At 35.8% G+C, this 25,859-nt stretch overlaps 1 protein-coding gene across 2 annotated transcripts; it reads left to right on the forward strand.

Moving 5' to 3' along the window:
* Positions 1-22,537, forward strand: LOC102695202 (U2 snRNP-associated SURP motif-containing protein). 2 transcript variants are annotated; one of them, XM_069193437.1, is made up of 24 exons: positions 1-98; positions 1,387-1,471; positions 2,090-2,201; positions 2,673-2,785; positions 4,941-5,008; positions 5,676-5,773; positions 8,162-8,226; positions 8,961-9,126; positions 10,159-10,367; positions 10,807-10,850; positions 11,977-12,081; positions 12,167-12,233; positions 12,692-12,861; positions 13,248-13,410; positions 13,832-13,911; positions 15,188-15,275; positions 15,418-15,546; positions 16,300-16,477; positions 17,009-17,110; positions 17,540-17,603; positions 17,915-18,068; positions 19,485-19,595; positions 21,260-21,501; positions 22,054-22,537. In XM_069193437.1, the coding sequence occupies exons 2-24, from the start codon at positions 1,394-1,396 to the stop codon at positions 22,178-22,180; spliced, it is 2,733 nt and encodes a 910-aa protein (XP_069049538.1). In that variant the 5' UTR covers positions 1-98; positions 1,387-1,393; the 3' UTR covers positions 22,181-22,537. The 2 variants fall into 2 exon arrangements, with proteins under 2 accessions (XP_069049538.1, XP_069049539.1); XM_069193438.1 differs by having other exon boundaries at positions 5,676-5,731.
* The last annotated feature ends 3,322 nt before the right edge of the window (positions 22,538-25,859 follow it).

The raw sequence follows: 25,859 nt of genomic DNA on the forward strand, positions 1-25,859 counted from the left end.
TGTCACGTTACGGCGTACAAGGTACATTTTGGACAACTCAACATGGCGGATCAATAACAAAATCTCTGGTGCGGTGGCAACATTTGAGTAATATATCTGTAAGTTCCACATCAGTCTTTTATCCTGGTGATATGCTATCGTGAGTCGGTGACACCTGAGGTATATATATTTTAGACTGAAGCGCAGTAACCAGCATTGATAAGTGTATTTTAGCCCAGTGCCTTCTGAATTACAAAAAGGGTGGGGGCGCGCTAATGAAAATGTAGACTAGCTGCGTTTGCAAGCAGACGGTTTTATTTAACTGCCAGATGGCTTTTTAATTAATAACCTACTGTAGGGCGAAATGCATGAAGGAACTGCACTCAATCGTACTCGGATGCAGTTCTCCTTATTACTTCTGTACTGGTCGACTGCAGCATACATTTAGTAGAACTGAAAAAAGTCCAAGTGGTATGCGACACGTCGTGGGGTCTGCCGTGAAAACCACGCTGTAGTTTTTTTCTGTATTTTAGGTGCTAGTTTCACGTTCCGAGTGCTTCCGGTTTGTTGTACCACAGGGAAGCTATTCAGTAGCGTCGATGTGGTTTGAAAATGCAGTGTTTACAGTGGAGTTGAGAACAATCAATAGGGTATCGTTCACAAATGGCGCCGTTGAATCCTGACCAAGGATATTCTATTTAACGAATGGAAAACGAGTTTATACACTACTTTATTGGGTCTTTTGTTATTATGTAAGTGATCGCAAGTAAACCTACTGGCCATCATCAATAAACGTATTGGTAAATATCTTTTTTTGACCGGTGTTGATATCGCAGCGTTTTAACACATGTATATAGTGTGTGGTAACAATGTGTTGTATATTGTTGGTACTCTACGTAAAACATTAAGAGAACCCAGTCTTTTTAACTAGTTGCAAGGTTTTAAGACGTGATTATTTTTTACTCATTTTCATTTTTTGGAGATTTATATGAGGCGTTCTCCAGGTGTCTGCGTCTTCTCCAGGACATTCACTCCCACAGACATGCTGTCTGGGATAACTGGTGTCTCTGAATTGACGCCTTGTGTCTCTGTGCCCTGCAGTGGTCTGGAGTCCCATCTAGGTTCTGCTCCCCATGTTCTCAATAAAATGTTACATATACATTTATGCTTCCCTTGTTTGATTCTTTTCCTGTGCTGTTCATTAGTACAGTACTCCAGTTCTCTTTTTAACCTAATATATCTTCTGTGTGCTAAAATTAAACCGTTACTTCATAATAATCATCAAACGTTTCCACCAAGCATGGACAAGCTGGAGTTTTTTTAATATACAATATTAAATATCCTTCTCTCAGCTCTTTACCTTCCAGATATTACTGATTAATATGTCTGTCCTTTTTGTTTTTGCAGTGGAAAAATGACTGACAGAAAGGTGAAAACTTTAGGAGCCAAAAGGCCACTAAGTAAGAAGGAACAAGAGGAACTGAAGAAAAAGGTATGTTTCATTCAACTTGACTATCCAGCACAGGATCTGCAACCTTTAAGCCAACTACCTCTTTTGTAGTGACAAAAACTGCAAAATTGGTGCCACAGGGGCATGTGTGACCCTTTAGCTACATTCAAAGAGAACTTTAGAATTGCTTATACAGTAATTGAGGGTAATGCTTTTTGAAATTTGAATTTGAAGGCCCTAATTTTCCATCTAGGCGACTGTATCAATTTGTTTAATTTTGTATGCATGTGAGTCTGTAGGAATATTGCCTACAGGGAGAATCAAGACCATTGCTTTTAACAGCTACTGTTATGTTTAGCAACAATGTTGAATGTACGGGGTTCAATTAGTTTGCTGTTTACTAGAAAAGAGGTGTACATTCAAATAAGTGAGACTGTCATATCTGTTGGTTTATAATACATTACATTATAATACATAATACAATTTAGAGCTCATACTGACAATTTTCAGTCATTCAAAGGCAGTTTATTCAACTTATGCAGCACTAATTCCTGCTTGTGCATCAGCTAGGCTATCAAAGTGTGTGAAATGTGAAATCTTTAACATATTATTGTCACTCACTGCAGCAAGTGTAATGTGGACTGTTCCTTTCCATTGCAGGAGGAGGAGAAAGCAGCTGAAGTTTTTGAAGAGTTTTTAGCATCATTTGACAGCAATGATAAAAGTGGTGTCAAGACCTTTGTGCGAGGTGGCATTGTAAATGCAACTAAAGGTACGTGGTTCACAAACTGTAGTTAACCAGGTATCGTTTTCAGTATCGTTTTGTAGACCATCTACTCTTTGGGAGGATCAGTTATGAATCCCAAAACTGAGATACAAGAGGCTTATTTGTTTCTCAATGTATGAGGTTAGGACAGTGGTAAGATGTTGTTAAAACTGGCCTTAGATCGTTAATTTCCATAGACATTCCTTGACAACTGATGACAACCTGTTGTTGGAGAAAACTGCTGCTGTATGCTCCTCAGCTATAGAATGGTAATCACTTCAGTTGCTGTTGTATGAACTGCTTAGCTCGAGTACAAGTGCAGATAGGGCTGTGCAAACCTTCAAAGGTCATTTTAAACCTTTAATAATAAGGGTCAGTATACAGTCCACAGAGAGGCTAGGATTAGGTGTTCCTTGAAAATAAAACTTATTTTTATAACCCTGCTCCTGCCTTTGTCTTTTGATTTTCTTCGTTCAGAGGAAGAAGCTGCTGAAGTCAAGAAGAGTAAAGTCTACCGCCCAGCTACAAAATTTGTACCAGCACCACAGAATGTTTTATCTACACCAGCGCCGCCTGAAGCTAAGAAGCCTGTATGTACAAAAATGTGTTCTCTTATAAATGAAAACTGACTGTTTATATGAAGATTATAAGACTGGTAAAGTGTGAAGTGAAGTAATACTCTGTTTTCAGACATTTAGTTGAGTAGATTTTATCTTCATAGGAACATTTCTTAATCTTTTTGACTACCAGTCTCTAGAGGTAAAAAGATGTATGGAAGAAAAACTGTACATGGTTTTGTTTATGTATCAGTTTCCCTGTGTATTATTATCTCCCAATTAATTTGTCTTACAAACTAAAAACAGGCTTTTCAAGGCTGAGAATCCAGTAGACACAGAAGGTGTTACGTCTGCTGTTGTCTACAGTAACGCTTCAGTGTTATCCTGGAAATCCTGCCCTAGCTTTTGCTCACTGATAATGCCGTGTCTGTTAGTAATGAGGTGCTTGACTGAAATTAACATACAAGATATATTCATATTGTGTGGAATATGGAAATATTTTGTAGCCTTTTATTAACCAATATCTGTCCATCCATCGATCTATTTCTAGTCATAGCCTGTTTATGGGGCTCGTTGTTTTTAACTTAAAAAAAAATCTTAGTTATCCACTTGGGTTCTTATCCTAATCCATCATGTTATTAAGGCCGTTGATGCTATGAGGTTACCAACCTGTACTTCACAGAGCTGGCAGTGATATTATCATCTTCTCTTGAATTTCTCCATTTGAAAGATAACTTAAAAACATTCCTACTTGGTGCTAGGGATGTATGCATATTAATGTTCTCATCTAACCCTTTCTTGGATAAAGCCAAGGTATCAGTTTCAACAGTCCTATTGAATATCTAGTTCAGAGAAGTCTTAGTCTTTTTTTTAAACAGTTTGAGAAATATGAAATTTAACTCAGATTCCTTTATAGTCTTCTCTGTCCAAAACTAGTAAAATTCAATTCTTTTATCATTTCAGTGTAGGATAGTTCTTTAAGCTCATCAATATACTGGGTTGCTCAAATTTGGTTTCCTAAGCAGCAATAGCATTTCTATGACAGAGTATTCTAAATGAGTGCATTCTTACTTACTGCATTTTTGTGAGTTTAACATAACCTTCCTTAGTTTTAATTTCTGATTGCCTATTTTATTCCTTCCTCAAGGTATTTGCGTGTCTTCCTACTTGGGTACCATCTGGAAACTTTGTTAGTTTACTAACACAATAATGCAAATTGAAAAGATTAGTGGTCCTAATATAGATTCTGTGATACTTTCACCATTTAATGGAAAAATCATCTGAGTTAAATGATTACAATCCATAAATGTTGTTGGGTATAATTTATCTGCATCCTCCTCCTGAAAATACTTTTTAGACTTAAATTAAAACATATGGTGGAATCTTTAAAATTGTTTTAATAAGTTATTGTATAGATGCATCACATAATAAAAGTTTCCCCAGTTTGAGCATTTTCCTCTTACCTACTCCATTTCCTGTCCTAAATAGTTCTTAATCCAAGTAATGCATTATCTTAAATGCCTTTCACCTGCATTTTATTTATATAATTTTGAGGACCTTTATCAAAAGCCTTCTTAAATTTTAAATGCATCATATCGCGTGCTCAGTTTGTATAACACTTTTACTGGTTCAGAGAATCTTAAGGAAAAATCTACCTTGTCTAAATCCATGTTGACTGTCGATTAGAATTTTATTTCTGTACAGCTGATCCTCTGATTTAGTTCTGTTGGTTCCATTACCTGGTGTGTGATAGAAGTAAGACTTGTCGAATCACTTTCATTGCTTTTGTTACTCTTTTTATGGAGTGGAGCTACATTAGCAAATATCTATGCTGTATAATCCCTGTCCCAAGAGACCGTTAGAAGAGTTTTGTAAATGTCCTATGAAAAACAGTTCTTGTTTCCTTACATAGAATTGGTAGAATACTATAAGGCCCTAGATATTTATCTTAAGTATCTCTAATATCTGTAATACCTCTGAATCTTCTGTGCTAATATTCTTTAATATAGAACTTTGTGTCTGGGTGTTCACAGTGGAGTAATAGGAACTTTGCCTGGAGGCACAAGTGTTTTTTTGCAATTGGAATCAAATTTAGTAGTCTGTGTAACCATCCATTTTAATATGGAGCAAAGGGCAAAGTATGACATTACCATTCTGCAAAGTAACCAAAGTAATTTCTGATTCACAGGGCTTTAAAAAGAAAGCAGAAGAGAAGAAGAAGAGCAACCTTGAGCTTTTCAAGGAAGAGTTAAAGCAGTATGTTTTTTTATAAAATATTTTGTCTCCAGTTTTTCTTTTTGTGCCTTTCCAGTTTTGGTATTTAAATATTCACGGCTCACCATTGTAACCCTGTGTGAGGGCTTTAAAAGGTTTCAAAATGCTTATTGTTGACCGAGTTACCGTTTTATGCCCTGTGAGCTGTATGGTGCCTTATAGCAAAGTTAGTGTGGAATGGAAGAAATATGCATCTCTCACTGACTCTTCAAATCCTGGCTGGATTGCAGTTACATGACAAAGAATACGTTGCCCATCTCTGGGCAGCTGTCTTATGCAACTTTTAACCGTGGAAAAAGTTGGCAAATTGTTATAATTGAGAAATTTTGGACAGTCAGTTTATGATGGAACTTTGATCCAGTGATATCTGGATTTTAAGGCTAGTGAGCAAGTGGCGTAAGAACATAAGAAAGGTTACAAAAGAGAGGAGGCTATTGAGCTTATCTTGCTTGTTTAGTAGTTAGTGAATTGATCTGAGGATCTCATCTTTCCATTTCTTAAAAGAAGCCAGGATATCAGCTTTAAAATCTGATCTGTACTCCCACAACCTTTATAGTTTTGCCCCAATCTTTATGTTGAGTAGAATCCTTTGTGCACATGGTCCAATGTTTAGTTGTGTACAATTATGAATCTTGATTTTATTTTTTAGGATACAGGAGGAGCGGGAGGAAAGATACAAAAGGAAAAAATTAACGAATGAGCCAGGTGGTTATGGAGACATAGATACACTGCAGTCTCGACGGTCATGTAAGAATACATTTGCCCTCTGTGATAATTTTGTAACATGTCAAGCATGCCAATAATTCAGTTATTCCTTCTAAAATCTGATCAGTATTGAAATGATTAATAATTGTAATTGGTTGGCTCAAGCTTGTTCTGAAAACAAAATCATAATCAAGCTGATAAAATAAGTTGTTTGATACAACATGCTATTATGATTCGGACTTTCTGGACTGCTTACTATAGGCATATCAAAAGAAAGTGGTAAACTAGGATAAACTTACATTTCACAAGATGAGGAATGCCATTCTTTAAAATGAGGAAAATATATATGTTCCATAATAATTCGTTTAGAAATGATAACAGATTGCTAAATTGAATTTGAAGTAATACACTGAAATATTGATAGTAGCTGTCATCACTGTTACAACAGGTGGCTTTTCTATTGTTGGTACTCACACACATCTTGTTACTAATGCTTAATATATTCTTTTATCTGAAATCTTACATTATTGCACGTTTTTGCTGGAGTACCCACATATTAAGTTTCAGACACAAGAAACAAATGGCACCCATTGAAAGAAAACATTTGTTTTTTTGCAGTGCCATTCCTCACCTTTGGGGCAGTTGAGAATAGTGGTTTGGCCTCAGTGTTGCTTCAATACTCTTTAATTTTTTGTATCCCGTTAAGTTTTCAGATTTATAGGCTTTAAGAGCATGACACTAACCTTGAACTGAAGACATTAGCTTGCATTTGGTTAAGTGTGTGTCCTCAAGGCTATGATCAGTCTTCATTCATAGCTCCTTGAGAAACACCTTTGTCCATACTTTTATCTGATGAAAGTGCCAATAGTTGGTGTTTTCCAGTGGCAGAGTAGGACATCAGATAGACAGAGGTCCCAGGAATAGACCCTGCAAGCAAAAATGCATGTTTTCAGTGCCAAGAAAAATGTTGTGAACGAGCTACGGTAGTCGGTGTTCTCGTACTGTTCAGATCTAAAAAGCAAATATTCACGAAAGTCTTAATAAAAAGCTGAAGCCTACCTCATGACAAAAAAGCATAACAAAAACAAGATTTGTGTTATTAACAAAATGAAACATCAATAAATATCCTTAAGAATAAGTATTTAAACCCTTAGATTCAGTAACTCTTGGCACCTTCCTGAGCACCAAAGTTATGTAGTAAATGTTTTCTGTAGCTGTTTTATCAGTTTTGCATAAGCTTTTATGGATATTGGCCCATTCATCCTTTCAAAATTGCTTCAAGTTAATGACATTTGATGGTTTGCTTAAGTGAATAGCTTACTTTCAGGGTTTAGGCCTGGACTTTGACTTATACAGTCCAAAAATGTGAAATGTATTCTTTAGCCATTCTGTTGTAGATCCGCTCCTACAATGTCTAGCTGCATGACCTACTTTCATCTTTGCTTCAGCTGACAAATGGATAACCCGACATTCTCCAGAACTTGCTGATACAATGCCAAATTTATGATTCTATAAAATATGCCAAGCCATCTGGTTCTTGAGGCAGCGAATGGCCCCAAAGCATGATATTCCTACCACTGTGCTTGACAGTTGGGATGAGGTTCTCCTGTTGGAAGGCAGTGTTATCTTTTGCTGCAAAAAAAACATTTTTTATTTAATTTGACGGTCTAGAGAACATTCTTTCATTAGTCTTGTGAGTCTTCCGGATGCTCGTTGGTAAACCTGACATGGGCAGCAGTGATTTTTAGAAAGCAATGGTTTCATCCCGGATATCCTCTTATGAAAACCATTCCTGTTTAGTCTTTTCCTGATTTTTGAAGAATGAACACTGCTGTAAGAGAGGCCTGCTGATCCTTAGTTCCTAAATCCTGAAGTTATGAAAAATCAACTAGGAAGTCATACGGGTCTTGGGGCGATCTTGGTAGTAATCCTTGGTCCCTGGTAAAAAACTGAATATTTTCATTTGTAGACTCTCTGACAATAGATGGAACCCTCTACCACACTGATGATCTTGAACTACTCTTTTTCTGAGGCCCCCTGAAATCTTTTGACTGTGACTTGATGTTGCCATAAATCTGAATAATGAAGGCCAAGTTCACAGTTTCTCACCACCATATAAAACATAGCTGTCCAAACTCAGTCCTTGTTCACTTGTTACTTCATTATTTATCTACCTAATTCTAATTATCCCCGTAATTGTGTTCAGTAAACTAGGGACTAACTTATTTTATATATACCGGTTCTTTATTTTTTTCAATTTTTGTACTTCATATTCCATTGTGGTTTGATTATAAGGGTAAGAACATATAATACCCATAATTACATTGGGTTCAAACTTTTATTGTTGGCATTGTATATATTTTCAAAATTCTTTTAAAAATGTTGTTTTATCTGCCGCTTAAAAACATTTGATGTTTGTTTTTCTCCTAGTGTTTGATGACGATACAGGGGCACCACAGACCACTAATTTGTACATAGGATGCATTAACCCAAAGGTAACATCAGAAGTTCATTATTATTAAAAAACTTCGTCTACATCTGCATTCACATTTTCTACTGGGGCACTGTTCAGTATAAGTATTTGCCATCAGATGCTGATGGGGCTGTAAGTGGAATATCTTGTGGACAAAATATTAAAAACAAACAAACGTCTAATAATCCTCAGGTATTATTTTGTCAGCCTTTACATATGCATTTTTGGGCTATTGTTAGGACAGAATCTTGTTAGCAGTGAACTATACTGTGTATTTAGAGAGGACAATAAATCATGTTTCCAAGATTGCTGGCTTGTCATGGAACTTAATATAGCAACTGTACAATATGTCTGCGGCTAATGATGCGTGGAGCTGTCATGTGCCTTTTCCAAGGCAAAAGTTAACTTCCACTGCATACATCAAGGACAGATTATGTACTTGAAATAGATCAGACTGTCCTATAATGATAGGAGCTTTGTGTGACTCAGTTATAATTTTTAATTTACCTGCATTCTAAAGAAACAACACTTAAGATACAAAAAGAAAAACATGGTAAATTCTTTCTGGTCAGTTTTTCAAAGTTGTGTAATTGAACAGTTTGTTATTAACTCAAGTTTGTAAAGTCAGTGCACCACTGAGTTCCACTTTAGTGCTCAGGGAAAAGGAGTGATTCATAACGGCCCTTTATGTTTTTATGTGTTGTGTTTTTTAACTGCTCTTAACTGGTAACAATATTAGATTATTTTTTTCTCCAGATGAATGAAGAGATGCTTTGCAAGGAATTTGGCAAGTACGGTCCTTTAGCCAGCGTAAAGATAATGTGGCCACGAACTGACGAGGAAAGAACAAGGGTTACTAACCGGGGATTTGTAGCTTTCATGAACCGCAAAGATGCAGAAAGAGCATTACAGGCACTTGATGGTAAGTAACTAATTGGTTTCATTGCAAAGGTAGCTGTTTTTAGGATTATTTGTTTATCACAGAACATAGAAATCATATAACTACCTGTATTGAGGATTTGGCCGATCAAATAAAGCATTGATTATTTCATCTAGCGCTTAAGTTAAGAAGAGGGATATTGACAAAATAATACATTTGGTAGTTAGAGCTTAAATATTGTCAGTTCTTTCACTGAAAATAGTAGTCCTGACACTATGCACAAATATTGCATGTTTACTTTTCCATGAGCATGTTGGTGTTGTAAAAATAAAAATTAACTTAAGCGATAAGGATAACAAAAAACTTCAGACATCACACAAACTAATATTCAGGACAGTAGTTCTTGCATGTCACATGTTGCACTCCCTAGAGCAAATGACCCTAATGCACTCAGAAATGGACAAATTATTGTAAGTATAAGACTTCTTTCGTGGAACTAATTATACTCAGGTAAGCTTGTCCTCTAGTCTGATGCAATGGAGGAGGCAAATTTGTATTTAAAAAGGAAGCAAATAGTTGTACAAATATGCAAATTCCCTAAATGTGGTTTTGAGTCTTAATAATGCCAGACATTCTGCTTTTAAAATCGGTGTTTTTGGAGTAATTAAAATAATGACAGGCACAAGAGTGCCAGGGTGAATCATTGCTAATAGAGTAGTGTTAAGTGAGGCATTGGTGTATTAGATCTAGCACACAACACGCCTCCTAATACTGCCTCCAATCGTGGATATCTGTTATATGGAGTCGGACAACAGCTATGTGGGGGGAGTTCTGAAACCCAATGTTAAAAATTAACCGAATAAGCAGAAAAGAACTCCTCTGGCATGGAAACTACCGGGGTTTTTTTAGGAGTGTTTAGGAAAACCTGGATTGGTAGTATAAGATAATCCCTCACCTTCTTTTTTTGCCTATACAGTTTATTTGTATATGTTATTGTCCTGATTACCTTTGTACTCTTGTTGTCAGTTAAACATTTTTTTTTTACTGACTATCTTCCTTTGTTTTAAAATATAGGTAAAACAGTAATGGGCTTTGAAATGAAGTTGGGTTGGGGAAAAGCGGTGCGTATTCCTCCACAACCGCTGTACACTCCCATCGGCGTGCTTAAAATGACCACACCACCTCCTCCGTCTGGTTTGCCTTTCAATGCCCAGCCACGAGAGAGGTTTAGAAACCAAGACTTCTCAAAGCCCTTTAACAGATCCAAGGAAGAATTTGAAAAGGTAATGTTTCCCGATTATAGCAATGAGGTGTGTGCATGGTTTATTTTGTTTTCAGTTTTAGAGGACAGGATAGTAGTAGTAAGACTTAGATTTACATTGGTCTTGTTATAGTTGTGTGAAGGTAATGTTCAGAAGAGTTTACTGCTAATTTTATTTCAAGTGTACTTCACTTGACAATTATATGTTTAGAACAGGGCATTAAAAAAAAAGTTTTTAAAAAAACGAATGCAGTTCCAATATGTACATTAAGCTGCAGAGTTAAAACAGAATTTATGTAACATTTGATACATATCAGATTGTTTTCAGATTATAACATTTTGTTAATTTACTTTAACTATAAATCTCTGCTGTATATGATGCTGTATATATCCTGCAGTGTTTCATCTGTATATACTCACTTTCTTTATATTTTTACTATTTGATTTGACTTCACGTACAGACTCTGTCCGAAGCCGTAGTCAAAGTGGTTATCCCAACAGAAAGGTACACTTTCAATCCATTCTTACTACTACTGCTACTACGACTGACCAGCAATTCTTACAACACAAAGTTTAGAAGAAAAAAGGCCCTGTATTCAAGTTTACGAATGTAAAAACAGGAAGCACCCCAGTCCTACGAGCAAATCAGCTAAGAGCTGACTGATAAGGAAGGTATTAATTGCTAAACATGAAATACTAAATCCCTGTTTCTTTTTTCCCTTCTTTGAGTTTTTCAAGTTTGCCTGGGTGTTTTTTTGTGCTATTTATTGTGTATGTTAATTGTCAAAAGCCTTATAAAATATGAATAAAAGAACTTGCTCAGAGAATTGGGGACTTCTACTATTAAGATCTGTTAAGAATAGTTTGTTTTTATTAAATGGAGTTGATAGCTATATTACTTGAGTGGGATTTTGATTCTCCGATGGTTGAAAAGATCTGGGAAGATTTAAGATGTCGCTTGGGCCTGCAGAACACCTTACATTGACATAAATTACTATAAAGAAAAACATCCTTCCATTTATTTTGTAACAAATGAGTCTAGGTAAACTCAAATGTAGCAGCAAATTGTAACTGAAGAACAGTTCATGCCTTTTCTTTGGGTTTAGCTATGTACTATAATTTCTACCAACTCGAGGTACAAACAAAACACAACGCAGGCATATTTCAGTCAGGAACATGTTTTCTAGAGTGGTTGCCTTACTTATTTGGAAGTCTTTTTTGTTTAGTTTTTCAATTTTTGTGAGAGGCTGTGACTTGGAAAGGGGTTAAGGGATTTTACAGCTTAGATGAAAGCCTGTAGTAGCTAATAGTAGTAAGTAATGCTATTCATAGTAGTTCTTTACAGCTTTCATTTTTTAGTTTTCTGTGGGATTGAATTTCTGCACTATTTGTGACATGGCCCTCGTTTCCGAAACACTGCATGAACCCTTGCAGCACTTTAAGCTAAGCAAAAGAAAGCCTCTTTAGAGTACTGGTCTCCTTGTTTTCTGCTGTTTTTTAAGTGTCGCAGACACCCAGCATAGCATCAGTGTGATCTCAAGCAGTATGAGAAATAAAAAAAGGTCAAGGCCGTAGGACCTAATGCTTGAGAGGTATTAATATGTCCTGTGTTTCTCCTTGTTTTTTACTAGGAACCTTTTAGGCCTTATCCACAGAATGATAGAATTTGTGGTGCGTGAAGGACCCATGTTTGAAGCCATTATTATGAACAGGGAGAAAAGTAATCCTGAATTCAGGTGAGGATTTAGGCCTAATTTATGAACTTGGTGTTTGTGTTTGTGCAGAATATTTGTCATTCATGGCATGTGTGAACTGTTTCAGATTCCTGTTTGAAAACAAGAGTCAAGAACACGTGTATTACCGGTGGAAACTTTACTCAATTCTCCAGGTAAGATCCCTCTGGATACACTGTTGTAATGAATGTAGTGTATGGTATAATATCAGACTCAGATATTAATAATATATTAAATCAAGTCAGGGAATCAGCCTATTAAAGAACACCCTACACTACTGTTTCTACTAAGAGAATGCCAACCGAGCTGACTAACATTTGGAGTTACATAAATCATCTTTTCAAAATGACAGGGTAATTCCTATTGTTTAAAAACATGAAGACCATAAAACTACAGGTTACCCTGCAACACAGGCAAAGTAGAAAATTAATAGTGGAAAACGGTGTGCTGTTTCTAAATAGGGTGTACCAGGCAAACAAGCAGTTATTGCAACCAGAGTGGAATTAAAGTTCTTTAAGAAGGTCAGTGATTACAAACCAGTCGCTTGGTGTACATGTGCGTATGTTTGTGCATTAAGGCTAAACTTCAGCTTTATCTGTTTTATGTGCTACAGGGAGACCCCCCAAATGAGTGGAGGACGGCGGACTTTCGAATGTTTCGAGGGGGTTCATTGTGGCGACCACCACTGTTAAAACCTTATCTCCATGGAGATGAGGATGAGAGAGAAGAGCCTTCTTCACCTTCTCAGGAGGAGGAGATAAAGAAGGGACAGCTGAAAGCAGAGTAAGACATAGTCATGAAAAGGCAAATCTCTCATAAACTGGAAAGTTATCTCCCAGAGCCCTTTTATAATGTGCTTCGGATACAGTCACTCTGCAGCATGCCTCCCAGTTTCCTAAATTACAGTTGCTGCAGGTGTTCCCCCAAATCTCATCTTTTTCCATTCACCATGTGGTAGGTTATCAGATGTCCAGTAGAATCATAGAAATCTTATTAATGCAGCCAAGAATAATTCTGGTTTATTAAGGATAGAATGAAAGGTTTGCACAGCAAGGTCTGCAAGCTGTTCAACAGTTCTTATGACGTATATCTTAACCACATTATTCACAGCTCCATATATATATATATCCAAGTTGGTCTGTGCCCACATGTTTCTTTTTTTCCAACAGACACAGAGACAGGCTTGAAAATACCTTGAGAGGTCTGGTGGCTCGCAAGGAGGACATTGGCAATGCCATGGTCTTCTGTCTGGAGAGGGCAGAAGCAGCAGAGGAGGTGGTGGGGTGTATCGCAGAGTCCCTGTCCATCTTGCAGACCCCTCTGCAAAAGAAGGTTGACACAGCTTCCAGCATTTCCAGCTTAGATAAATTAATTTGCACTGAAAAAGAAACTTTTGGATTCTTAGCTATTGTTTCATAGGAAAGCTTTTATGAAGGAAAATGCTTAAAGATTACGGTTGACCTAAACTAAAGTTTAATAAAATCTGGTTTGCTTGTGAAACAGTACACCCCTCTTTTCCATACTGGGGCTTGGCTTAACTATGCATTACATTATTACATTTGGCTGTATCTTTTTTTTTAAAGAAGGTACAATTCTTTAAGAAGCACAAAAGGTGGCAGTTTATTTGCTTAACTGTGTGTTCAGGATATGATCAATTTTTAAAGTCAATATAATTGAATTCAAGTTTTTTCACCAAGTTGTTATTCTCTATGTTTTAAATTATTCAAATTTAATATTTTTCTCTTTCTTACAGATTGCGAGATTATATTTGGTTTCAGATATTTTATATAACTCCTGTGCCAAAGTTGCCAATGCATCATACTACAGAAAATAGTAAGTAGTGTTTCTCCTATATTTTTATGGGTATGAAATGTGTGATCTGCCCTGTTAGATATACTTTGAAATCAGAAATGTATATACTTTAAAATTAGACATTTACAGAGTGTATTGGTCAGATCTTAGCCAATTACCAGTTACCATTTTATATTATGGATTATATTGTAGAATTGAGTCTGTCTCATGCAATCTTATATCCTGGTTTTTAGTTCTTTCAGTTCATCCTGATCACTGAACATTCATAAGTATTTCAATAGTTAGGCTATAATAGTGAGGCTCAGCTCAACCCTAAAACTTTCTATTAGTTAAAAATTGTAATTGACTTAACCAATAACTTACACGCCTTTTCTTTTGGGGAACAAGTTAGTTCAGAGGTCACCGCTTTCATTAACTGACTGCAAAAGAAAGCTTTTGGGAAATGGTTCACAACTGGGACTGGAGTGCATTTCAGTTCATAAATCTACTTCATTACAGATAAAGGTGTGGGTACTGTTGACTTGCAAAGTTATCAATGAGACTTAGTCATTCGTCAGATACTTTGCTCCGCTGTTTGTCTTGTAGCATTGCCATGCAAAGAGGCTTGATAGACTTTTTCAGGACCCCTATTGCTGAGATCTCAATTAGTGAATAAATATCTGCTCCTCGATTGTCTTCCACTTAAGTTTAAAATATCTGAATCCCTGTTGATGCCTTTTTATGTCATAGGATCACCTTCACTTGAGGTTGTAATGAGGTTAATAGTGTATAATCTGGAAATGCACATGCTACTGGTTCCACCTGTTCTCCCCAATGAGTCTGTTAGACTTTTTTGTTCCAGCTGTACTCTCAAATAAATCGAAATCTAAGTAATTTAAGTCATCTTAATTGCTTTCAGCTTTTAAACTGTTAGAACCTTTAACATTTTATACAGCTTTAAGGAGCATAAGTGCTAGGTAAATATGAGTATAAGAATGTAATAAAGTATGTGGCAGTCTCAAAAATAGAGATTCTCTTCTTAACACAGGCTGGGTTTGGGATGTAAATATTTAAAAATATTGTGACGTGTTTAAGTAGATTTTGCTTTTTGCAGAAGACTAATGTGTTATTCATTCGGGGGATTCTGATATTTTTGATATTGGGGTGTAGAATGAACAATAACCAGATTTTTCTTTTTAGAAAAGGTTCTTTGTATATAATGTATACATTGCAGAAGTTTATGTAAATAAACTTCTGCAATAGGTTTCACATTAATTTTTCTTGTGTAAAGCTCAAAAGGGTTTGTCCTTATTTTTAGCTTTGAAGCAAAACTTCCCCAGATATTTGGTGATATTGGTGAAGCGTACAGAAACATACAAGCCAGACTTCAAGCTGAACAGTTCAAGGTGAGATGGTACAACACTGAATAATTTGACTACATATTTGTTTGCATGCCTGGCTGTTGAGTCATAGTTGAAGAGTTCTCTATATGCATGTACGCATATATTTACATTGCATGTTAATTCTCAACTTTTCTTTTCTTCACAGCAAAAGATAATGTCTTGCTTCAGAGCTTGGGAAGACTGGGCCATCTATCCTGAATCATATCTGATTCATTTGCAGAATATTTTCCTTGGCTTGGTGAAGCCAGGAGAAGAAGTGTTGGACAGGTCTGAGGTTCGTGTTTCCTTACAGGATCTTGATTTCCTGAATAATTTAAACTTTAGCCTGTCTTATTTGGAAGGCACACACCACAGTAAAATAATCCAAAAATATAACTTCCAGATTTATGCTTTTCATAAGCTCCCACTTGATAGCTGTAGTTTTCAGGAACAAAATAAAAATGTAGGGAAAGTGATGTGTGGTGTATATTGTGTGCTATTTTTTGTGTGATCTAAAAGGTCATCTGAGGAGGGTTATGACAATGGTTAAAACATTTACTTTTATTTAACTTCTTATTTGTTTATGTGCTCCATTTCTTTCCTAAGATAATATGAATTGAGTGGTGATACTTTAACAGCTTTATAGCTATGTAAATGATTTAAACTCCTCAAACAATTGAACAATTGGGAAAAAGAAAGGAAAACAGTGTGGATATCCCCATGTGGAACCTACCATGTAGGTTCTTCTAAAGCTCACCTATGGCTGAAGTTGTTTTTTATACACAGAATCTGCACATTGTGGATCAGCTTTTGTGCTGCAACTGAAGACAAAAATAACTTGTATATTAAGAGAATAGGTTGTATTGCAAAAGATTGACAAGGGATTCCTCATTGCATTGTAATGTAAAGATATTAGATTGAGAAGTAATTGTACTCTGAGGTCTCCTTAGGGACCTCTAGTATTTTGTGGATTGAGTGTGTTAAGGTGTGTAAAGATATTCCAGTGAGTGTCCTGTACAAAATGACCTAGTCTGTTGTTTGGGCACAGTCCCCAGACCTCGATGGTGCACCTCTTGAAGACGTAGATGGGGTTCCCCTGGAGAATGTGGATGGGTCACCCATGCCCAACCTGCCATGGGACCCGGCTTCACTGGATGGGACTCCAGTTGATGATATTGATGGGGTACCGCTGGCTCCATCAGTAGATGACATCGATGGAATGCCTTGTAGGTTGCATTCTAACAATGATTACTCTTCAAAAGGTTTTAACCCTTCTAGTATCAGGTCTTTCATCAATTAAGGATTTGTGAATGAAAGGGGCAGTGTTCTTCCATTTAAATCTGAAAACTTTCACCATCTGTCACTTGAGTGGTTTTATATTTTATATGATCGATCTCTGTTTCTAACTTGCGTTATTTGTATGTTGGAATGTCATGGGTCTCAGAAAGGACCAGAAGGCCCCACTCTTTGAAGTCAGACTACTGGAACAGGTGTTAAGGACTCCTTTTGCTCATGCTTTCGAGATATTGATTTCGTTCTGGCTTTTGCTTTCTTGTCTTTTTGGAATTCATATTTAAGGGAATAAATTATAAATATTTGTAATGTCATAAATATATTCTTGTTCCATATTCATTTAATGTGACCCAGACAAGCAGTTGAGATCTTGGAAAGACAGAAATGTATTATGAAACATTACATTTAAGTACATTTTGTTTGGCGTAAGGGAAAGTTCCATTTATTTATTTTTTTATTCTCAGTGCAAGAATCGTCAGTTTCGGAAAAAGAGAAAAAACTGCCTCATGCCAGACTGACTCTGTCAAAGTGGGAACTTGTTGAAGACACAGAGGTTATCCCTCAGGGTAAAGAGAACACCTCTTTTCATGCTCTGTAAGGTTGTCAGGTGTCATAAAGAACTGATAACCTTATCTAAACACAGCAAATAACCATAATTTGCATGTTTATACCATAGTGCTCTTAATTTCTAGAAAGTGGAAAATATTATGTGATTATTATTGGTAAATCATTTTGCAAACAAATAATAGGCTTTCTATTTTTAAGTGGTAGGCTTCTGTCCATTAAAAAAGGTTAGAACAACAAATCTTTAGTATTTCATAAATATTAACATCGCATTTTATTAGGTAAAAATTCAAAATCACTTGCAGATGAATGTAAGTTTTTCAGGTGGTAGTTTGCTAAATATATATAGTCGGAAGTCTTAGAAATATTTGTAATTGTCGCGCTCTTATTTGAAGCTCCTTTACCAGCTTAAATGTCCCTCTTTCCAACAGTAAACACTGAATCAAAATGGGATAATCTTGAGGATCAAAATTCAGACGAAGATGCGATTGTTGGGTAAGGGCTTTTTATGTGCCTTGTTGAAAATGTCTTTGCAACTTCTGAATATAATTTTACCTTTGCCTTCAGTCAGAAAGTAATGCGCACCTCACATATATGGCAAGAACTTCAGTTTTCTGAGAATAAAGAAATAGATTTCCAGAGGCTATCCATTGAATGAATTTGAGTTTTTAGTAAATGTATTTGAATTGTTGCTTGCTTACAGTTGGTATAGTTCACAACAGTTCTGTTGTTTTCTTACCTTGTCGTAACACTTTCTTAAGTGAAGGTTGTGATGTCTCATGGTTAAATTTTCCCTCTGTGTTTAGCCAGGACACGAAGGAAGCTGCTGAGGATTCGGAGGAAGACAGCAGTGATATGGACTCCTCCAGTCCCTCCAAGTATGATGCAGCTGACTTAAAGACATCCCTGAGCAGTTTTGACATATCGGAGGGAAAGAGAGCTAAACTACGGGAGTTAGAGGCAAGTCACTCGTATCATGGTATTGATATTGGCAACAAAAATGTACATTGTGCCGGCATTATTAGTGTAATCTAATTTGTTAATTGTTTAGATTTCATGGTGGAAGGTACCCAAGAAGATGCAACAGAATTTGAGGCTGTGTAAATGACAAGTAGTGAATTTCTGAAAACATTTTCTTTTCATCCTCTCTTATGCACTATACTCGTGGAAGTAATCTCATGGGGTCACTGTCTGGTGCTGTTTGACTGAACATTTAAAAAAACATGCAGGGTCTATATTCCATATGAAGATTGTGACAAATGCAGTTAAATTATCCTAGGAAAGGTTTATATTTAATCTATTTTTATGTTTCTTTTAAGAAGAATCCTAAGCAGTCCTTATTTATGGGGGAACATCTACATCTATGATGTAGAGGCTGGCTTCTACTTATGTTTAACTACAGGAAGCTACTTGGAGTGTTCCCAGGAAATCTGAATCACTAATGGACAATGAAATTGTGGCTTTTCGTCGGTGTGTGTTAACGTGCGACATAAGTCTTTATACTGAGAGTGTCATTATCAATGAGCAGGTTCTTATTTAAGTGACTCGGTATATGAGATGTGAAAATAGCTTAGAAAGTAAAAGCTTGTTCTTTTGCGTAGTATATTCATAGCAATAAACTAGATTTAGTGTACAATAACTGAGATTTGAGCTTGTTTTTTTCATTTTCTTCAGACTTTCAGCAAAGCATATCTGTGCCTGCAATGTATGGAATATTTATTCATATTGAACTATTGCTTTGGCATTTTTATACATGGATCTCTAAACAATTGGTGTCAATGGAAAAAAATACAACTGGAGCAAAAAATGTTCTTAGAGCTATTCAAAGAACTTGGAAAGGATTACCTTTTATGTAGATTTCTTTGGTAATGGATAAAAAACCTGATACAGCAGTCTCGATAGTAGGGTATAGGCTATAGCTTTGTCTAACTGGATTATATTTACATGCTTTAACATCTATGTATATCAGATATGATAATACCATACCTTCTTATTATAAAAGAGTAAAGTTTGATTCACGATGATGGAGTTCTTCATGAGCTATTATATTTCCTGACCCACAACTCTTTTTTTTAGGCTAGGAGAGCTTCAGGCGCTTTGGAACTCTTCTTGAAAAAATATTATTATTAATTGTGATGTTTTCAGTTCTATTTTATAGTTTTGGATTCACAAGATAGAGAACTGCTAAGTGTTTTTTAGGTATATTTAAATATTTTTGCACTATTGTTTTGTTTGCAAGTTGCCTGGTATAAAGATATCTGCCAAGTAAGTTTAGAAAATTACGAAACTTATAAGATACAACTTTATAATCAATCAGGATGAATACCCAAATGAAAATGTATGTTATGTGAGTGGCTTGTTGTGTTTTCTTTGCAGTTAAAAGTCATGAAATTCCAAGATGAACTTGAATCTGGGCACAGGCCTAAGAAGTCAGGCATGACGGTTCAGCAACAAGTGGAGCATTACAGAAATAAACTCATACAGAAGGTATACCATTGTGTAATATGTCTTCCTTGATTTAAGTTTCCACTTTCAACCTTTTTATGGCCCTAAAATAGTAATCAGAGTTGACTTTTTCCCAGACATTTCAGGATCATAAATATATAAATTAACTTCCTTGAAGCCTTTACTGTTCAATACTAAATTTAGGTTACTTCCTTTAACTGGTCTGCTGCATAGCTCAAACATAGTGAAAGGAATGGATGGTTATTATAAAAGTCAAGCAGTTGTCGGGATTGTGAAAATAGGAGAGACTTTGTTGTACAAGATGTTTGAAATGCATTACAAATTTTCATTACTTAAAGGAATGACTGAGTAAGAGAATTCAGGAATTGGGAAATAAGGAAGAGGTTCCAAATATCCTCCTGCGTGTTTCTATTCTTATGCTCGTTGCAATACAGGAAAGTCTGTTGAAACGCTCTCGTGCTTTGGCAAAAGTTCACAACAATGTTCTGGCAAGTGCAGTCTTATTCATTATAATAAGGCTTTGTCCAGCACTTGAAATTCCTGAAGTTTTTTTTTCTTTTTCATTTGTTTTCTTGGCATCAGTGGGTACAACACTGCCAACACATGGAATGTGCATGTCTTACCAAATTGTTTAGTATTAGAGTTTGCCATTTCAGATGTTTTTGTTCTATGTTATACTGATAGCCAGTGATTTCCCAATCAAGATTTAGTATTAAGAAATGGGAAGGGAAAGGCCAGAGAACAAGCCAAAGAAAGCCATTTGGCCCATTTAGCCTGTTTGGTTGCTAGCAGGTAATTGATCTGAGGATCTAATCCAGCAGTTTCTACTATACTATAATTTTGTATATACTACTGTACACTTATCAAACATAGCTGCTGCAGAATATTTTATAGCAATAGTTGTAATGATAGTGATATTTAAGATGATACAACACTGTACATTTCTAGAAGAACAGTATCAGACCTAAGCGTCCTGTTAGACAGTGTAAAACGAGGCTCAAGCTTGTAAAATGTACTCATCTTCAATTAAAAAATGTAATTTAATGGTAATTACTTTTGCCTGGGTATCTTCTGTCTATTTTTTTTCCAAGAGTTTTAATATTTGAAGCAGGTGGCTGCTTTAATGTGGACACTTTATTCTTTTGTTGTCATTTTTGGAAATGTGTGTAGAAAATCATTATATTTAGAGGAGTGACATGCATTGAGGGCATCTGTTAAATTTGTGCTAATGTCTCTATCAGCGTTACCTAAACAGAGAACTTGTAGGGCACATATTTTGCTATCTGATGACCTTTTATAAAGTTCACACACCTAAAAATAATTATAACTGCACCTTTGAGACACATTTCCAGCAAGTGATAACACACTGCACAGGAACAAGATACTAGTCTTACTTTTGCATCAGTTTGTGCAACAAGTAACACAATAATGCATGTTACTGACTATGCCAAAATATATATATTTTTTCTTATGCATGGAAATAATATAATTAATTTTCCAAGTTATCCACATAGGTTTTCTGTCACTTCTGTGATTACATTTGACTTATTTACAGAAACCTTCAACCCCTTTCCACAATTTATTTTCTTTTTTGCAGTCAGTCACTTTCAGAAATTCTGCCCAAGATGCACTAGAATGCTAACAGAGCAATGTTTGAGTCATCTTAAAGAGTGTGTCTTTTTCAGGAGTGTGAAAAAGATGAGCAGGAAAGAAGAGAAAAAGGTATGCAAAAAACAAAAGAGAGAAACAAGAAAGAGGAAAAGAAGGACAAAGCAGAAGAAAGGACTAAATCGAAGGATAAAGACAAAAAGAGGAGTAAGGAAATGGTTCAAGACCGGGAAAAGAACAGAGGGAGAAGTGAGGATGAGGAGAAAAACAGGGATCGCACCGACAGATACCGAGGAGGCAGCTACTCATCCCCTTCAAAGTAAGAAAATGTGTTCAGTAACATTTTGAGTTGCTTGAAATGACATAAATCTTAGATTGAAAATGTTGTAGCCAACATCAGAACACCACCAATGTCCACTAGATGGCGCATGGAAACTAGCCCTTGTGAATGAAAGAGTATTAACTTTACTTTTGAAACCTCTGTAGTGTTCTGTAGAGAAGAAGAGCTCTGACAAATTGCAGCAATAATTAGATAATCAAAACTGGTTCATTGTATTTCAGTTCCTGGTCCTACTGTTGTCAATGCCACTGTATTATTAGTTAGAAAATTGCATTATTTAAGAAACACTTTGTCAGAATTGCATTATTACTGCTCGCTTCCCCAGTGATTTCAAATGGGGGAACAATTGATTACTTTTTCCATGAAAGTGAAATCTAGCATTAACTATCATGAAGCTATTAACTGCACGTTATGTGGAACCTTGGAAAAAATAAAAGTTGTGAGCTGTGATCCTAAGAAACTAGATCAATTCAGACATCCTCTGCTGTTAGGAGTAACTCATTCTTCTTTCTCATTTTCTTCTTTTCCAAGAGCGAAATCGAAGTCCCCTAAGAAATCCAAGAGATCGCGGTCACCGTCACCCAGCCGAAGGTCGTGGAGGTCAAGTTCCAGGTCGCCTCACCGCTCCCACAAAAAGTCCAAGAAGAGTAAACACTGACCCCAGAGGCAGTAAACTGGTGTACATAAACTGCTCCTTCCACTTCTTTTACTGACTGGAACATGACATGGTTTTCTAATGTACATGTACAATCTGTTTCTGTTCTCCAAGACTTTTGTTCCACCTGTGCTTTAACTGATTAAGTAAAGGTTTGGTACATTTTGTAAATGAGTTTTGTAAAGTTTTTGTTTGTATGTTTCCTTTTATGCTTAGTTTGGTTCTTCCCTTTTTTATTCAGCTTCAGTGTTTGTGGTTTTTTTATCCCTTTTCAAATCTTGCTGGCTATTGCAAGAATTCCGATATGTCTGTAAAACTTTACAATAAATGACTCTCGTGATGTCAAATGCCTCGGACAAAGCTCATATGATTTTTTTTTTGCTTCTCTGTGTGTATAGGTCTATCTCATTCAGTCATGAACCTAAATTTAGTGCATTTTCTTAGTGCAGATTTTGATTAGTTTTTTTTACTAGATTTCTCTTTGTTTGCCAAGCACTCAACAGAACAAAATGTTTGGTAGAAAATGTATTATTATTGTTATTATTATTTTGTGAGATTCCAATATCCAAGATGACTGGCAGTCAGTTTTATAATGCATAGAATATATTATTCATGAGTATGTATATTTGTGTAGCAAATAGGATTACAGTCCCCAAAAATTGAGTAAGTTAGCTTGGTTACAGGGGCTTTCATTTTAACCTTCAGCAGTTGGCAATGTAGTGTAAAAATGGGAAATGTACCCGTTATCCTTATACCAGAAGATAACTGCACCTCATTTCCTTATGTTTTAAAATACTCTTTTAAAATTTATGATTGCTTTAGCAATCTTGGTATTTCTTCATTACTTCGGTCAGATGAAGATCAAAAACAATACTCCTACTTCTGCACACTCTTTTAATAATCCAGACGGCTGCTCATGTGTGAAAATTAAGCACACTTTTTTACTTGTCATCCTATTGTATAAAGATTTATAAATTCAATTAGACAACTGAATTACACAAGAAGAAGAAATGCTTAGGAGTTTGTCAATACATGAGTAGTCCAAGCCAAGGTGCAAAATTGCTTTTATAGGGAAGGATGATAAACTCCCCCCTTATTATTGGACCAATAAATTATATTTACAAGCATTAATAACTTAATGCATGTTTCTAAACATGGTATAGCTGTCTTATTGGTTTTTAATTCAAATTTTTAAATGGAAGAAGATTGCACAATACACAGGGACTCTTTTCTTATCTAATCTGAAATGCACTGGCAATAGTTTTCTAGAAATTCTCCAATTTGTGATCAAAGCTGCTTATTCCTGGTAGACAGGCGTATTTCTTGGATTGAATGATAGTCCATCACAGTGCACACTTATGGACAAATCAGAGATGATCAATTAAACTCGCCAGCACCTCCTTGGGAGGCAGAAACTACAGTACTACTGCCTCTTACATCTTTTGTTTCAGAATTGTAGCACTGCACTCCTCAATTCCCTGTGTACAGCGAGACTAGTACTATTCCTCTTAGTCTTTACACTTTCCTGTAGTCAGTGGGCTGAAATACCTCCAAGGCGATACAAAGACTGGTCAGAAGAATGGGGTGACAGAAGTTACTGAATCAAGGAGTCCACTTTTTCACAGGAAGACACTGAGTGCCGCCAGTTTGTTTTTAAATAATGACAGAATTTTAATCTGCTGTTTGTCAAATGAAAAAAAATTATCTGCTCTTAGAACGTGGTGTGGACTATGAAAAGGTCAAATGTGTTTAAACATGCTGAACTATAACATCTTATGGGGATAGAGCTTTTTCACTACACTGTATCGTGAACTTTACATAATAAGCATGGGCATCATTTACTATTTCTTTATCTCTTTGTCTTCAGAAGTTGTCTTCTAAAATTTTAGCTGCTAAAAAAAGGGTATTTTTTTCACGAACTTCACTACACAATCTACAGTCGCTCATGTCACAGCAGCATGTGAGTTCAGCTGATGTTCAGGTAAGTGAAAATGCAGGTGGTACAAATGAAATCAGGCCTGATTTATTTATTTGCACATTTTTTTGTTTGGAATGTTTTCTAAACACAACAATCTTAGTTAATATCACCTGATATTAAACAGTACATATAGTATACACCTTCAATTATCTACTGTTTGCTTTTTAACTTTAGAAGTTTATATTGTTGGGATTATATTGAATCTTGCAATACCACATTGTTCACTCCTTTAGATGAAATCACCCATAGTTACAAAAATGTTATTTTATTGTTATTATTATGTTATTAAAAAGCTGTTTCTCACATACAGTACGATGTTAGAAGGAGTTAGCTGGCACCGGCAACTACATAAGGAATATTGCAGATTTTCGAAGAACTCTCCATTTCATTTCTTTCCTGTTCTTTTTCCTTCCTGAAAACACATGCTGAGTAAATTTTGGACATCATAAAAATATTATGTAGATCAAGTTTAACTACTTTCAGCTGAAAGCAATGTATGTAAAACCAACTGCAGTCATATTACTTAAACAAGTCTGATTTCACAATTTCCTTTATTGGAAAATGAGGTAATTATATTAGAAAATGAGTTTTTTTTATTGAACATTCTGTTCAAAAAGTACAGTGATTTTTAAAGAACAAACATTACGCAATTATATAAAGCAGTTGCTGTAGGTTGGTACAGAGTATTGTCTGTAGCATTCTAGTTTGGCTTTGGATAATTTTGGATACATCCAGAAATGGTCATGGTGTAATTTAGTACCAATGGCTCATTCTTTTCACACATTGTATTACGTGGGTTTGTGCTCACTTGGGAAGAGTTAAGTACAAACAGACGGTTTCAGACTGCATGGGGTATATTACAGCAGTGTAAAACTACTCTGTCTCATGTTACTTTGTACTTTTCTCATGTTTAAAATTCTCTGTGGATATCATAACTAGTACATTACCATGTGATAATCTACTTAGATCCCTTGAATTTTATATTCACTATTGCAGAGGAAATAGGTAACAAGAATTTTGTATTTCACTTACTGTAGCATTACTTTACCGGCATTGCTCAGGATGGGTCTACGTTTATTTTACTTAGAAAAATTTGTTTCATTCATTTCATGGAATGCCTGCCATGCTTCTTTTGTGTTTGAAAGCCTTAACATAGACTTTAAGTGTCAATATACTTAAGCGTGTGTATATGAAAAGTTTAATTATTTTCAAATTAACAGCAATAATTAAGTGCTGTTTAAGACATCTGTAATCCTAATACAGATCAATCATAATCACCATCACTCGGAATAAGGGGGAACACTTCACGAATTAAACATTGCTGATGCATTAGTTTATGCAGTTACCTTATATAAGGAAATATTAAGAAAATCATGTAAACTGAAAACTGCTTTTGTATCAAGCTCATTAGGTTTGGAATGCTCTAGACCTTAAATCATGCAGCAATTAACCTTAGGACAAATACATCTGACAACTGTGAAAGAAGTTAGAGTGCTCTGTTTAGCTTGGCTCATTGGATATGTTATAGTTCAGAAGCAATTTCAAGCCTGATGCATTTAAGTGTTTTTAGTTTTTTTTAATTAACAATTAGATGAGGTTTCAAATTACAAACGTCTTGAATTCCACAGCTCTGTAGTGCTTAGCTGTACTGTAAAACTGCCAAGCAGCCTCCATATAAAACAGCTTCACCACCAGTATTTGTGG

The sequence above is a fragment of the Lepisosteus oculatus genome, chromosome 8 (genome assembly GCF_040954835.1).
Source record: "Lepisosteus oculatus isolate fLepOcu1 chromosome 8, fLepOcu1.hap2, whole genome shotgun sequence".
NCBI lineage: Eukaryota > Metazoa > Chordata > Actinopteri > Semionotiformes > Lepisosteidae > Lepisosteus > Lepisosteus oculatus.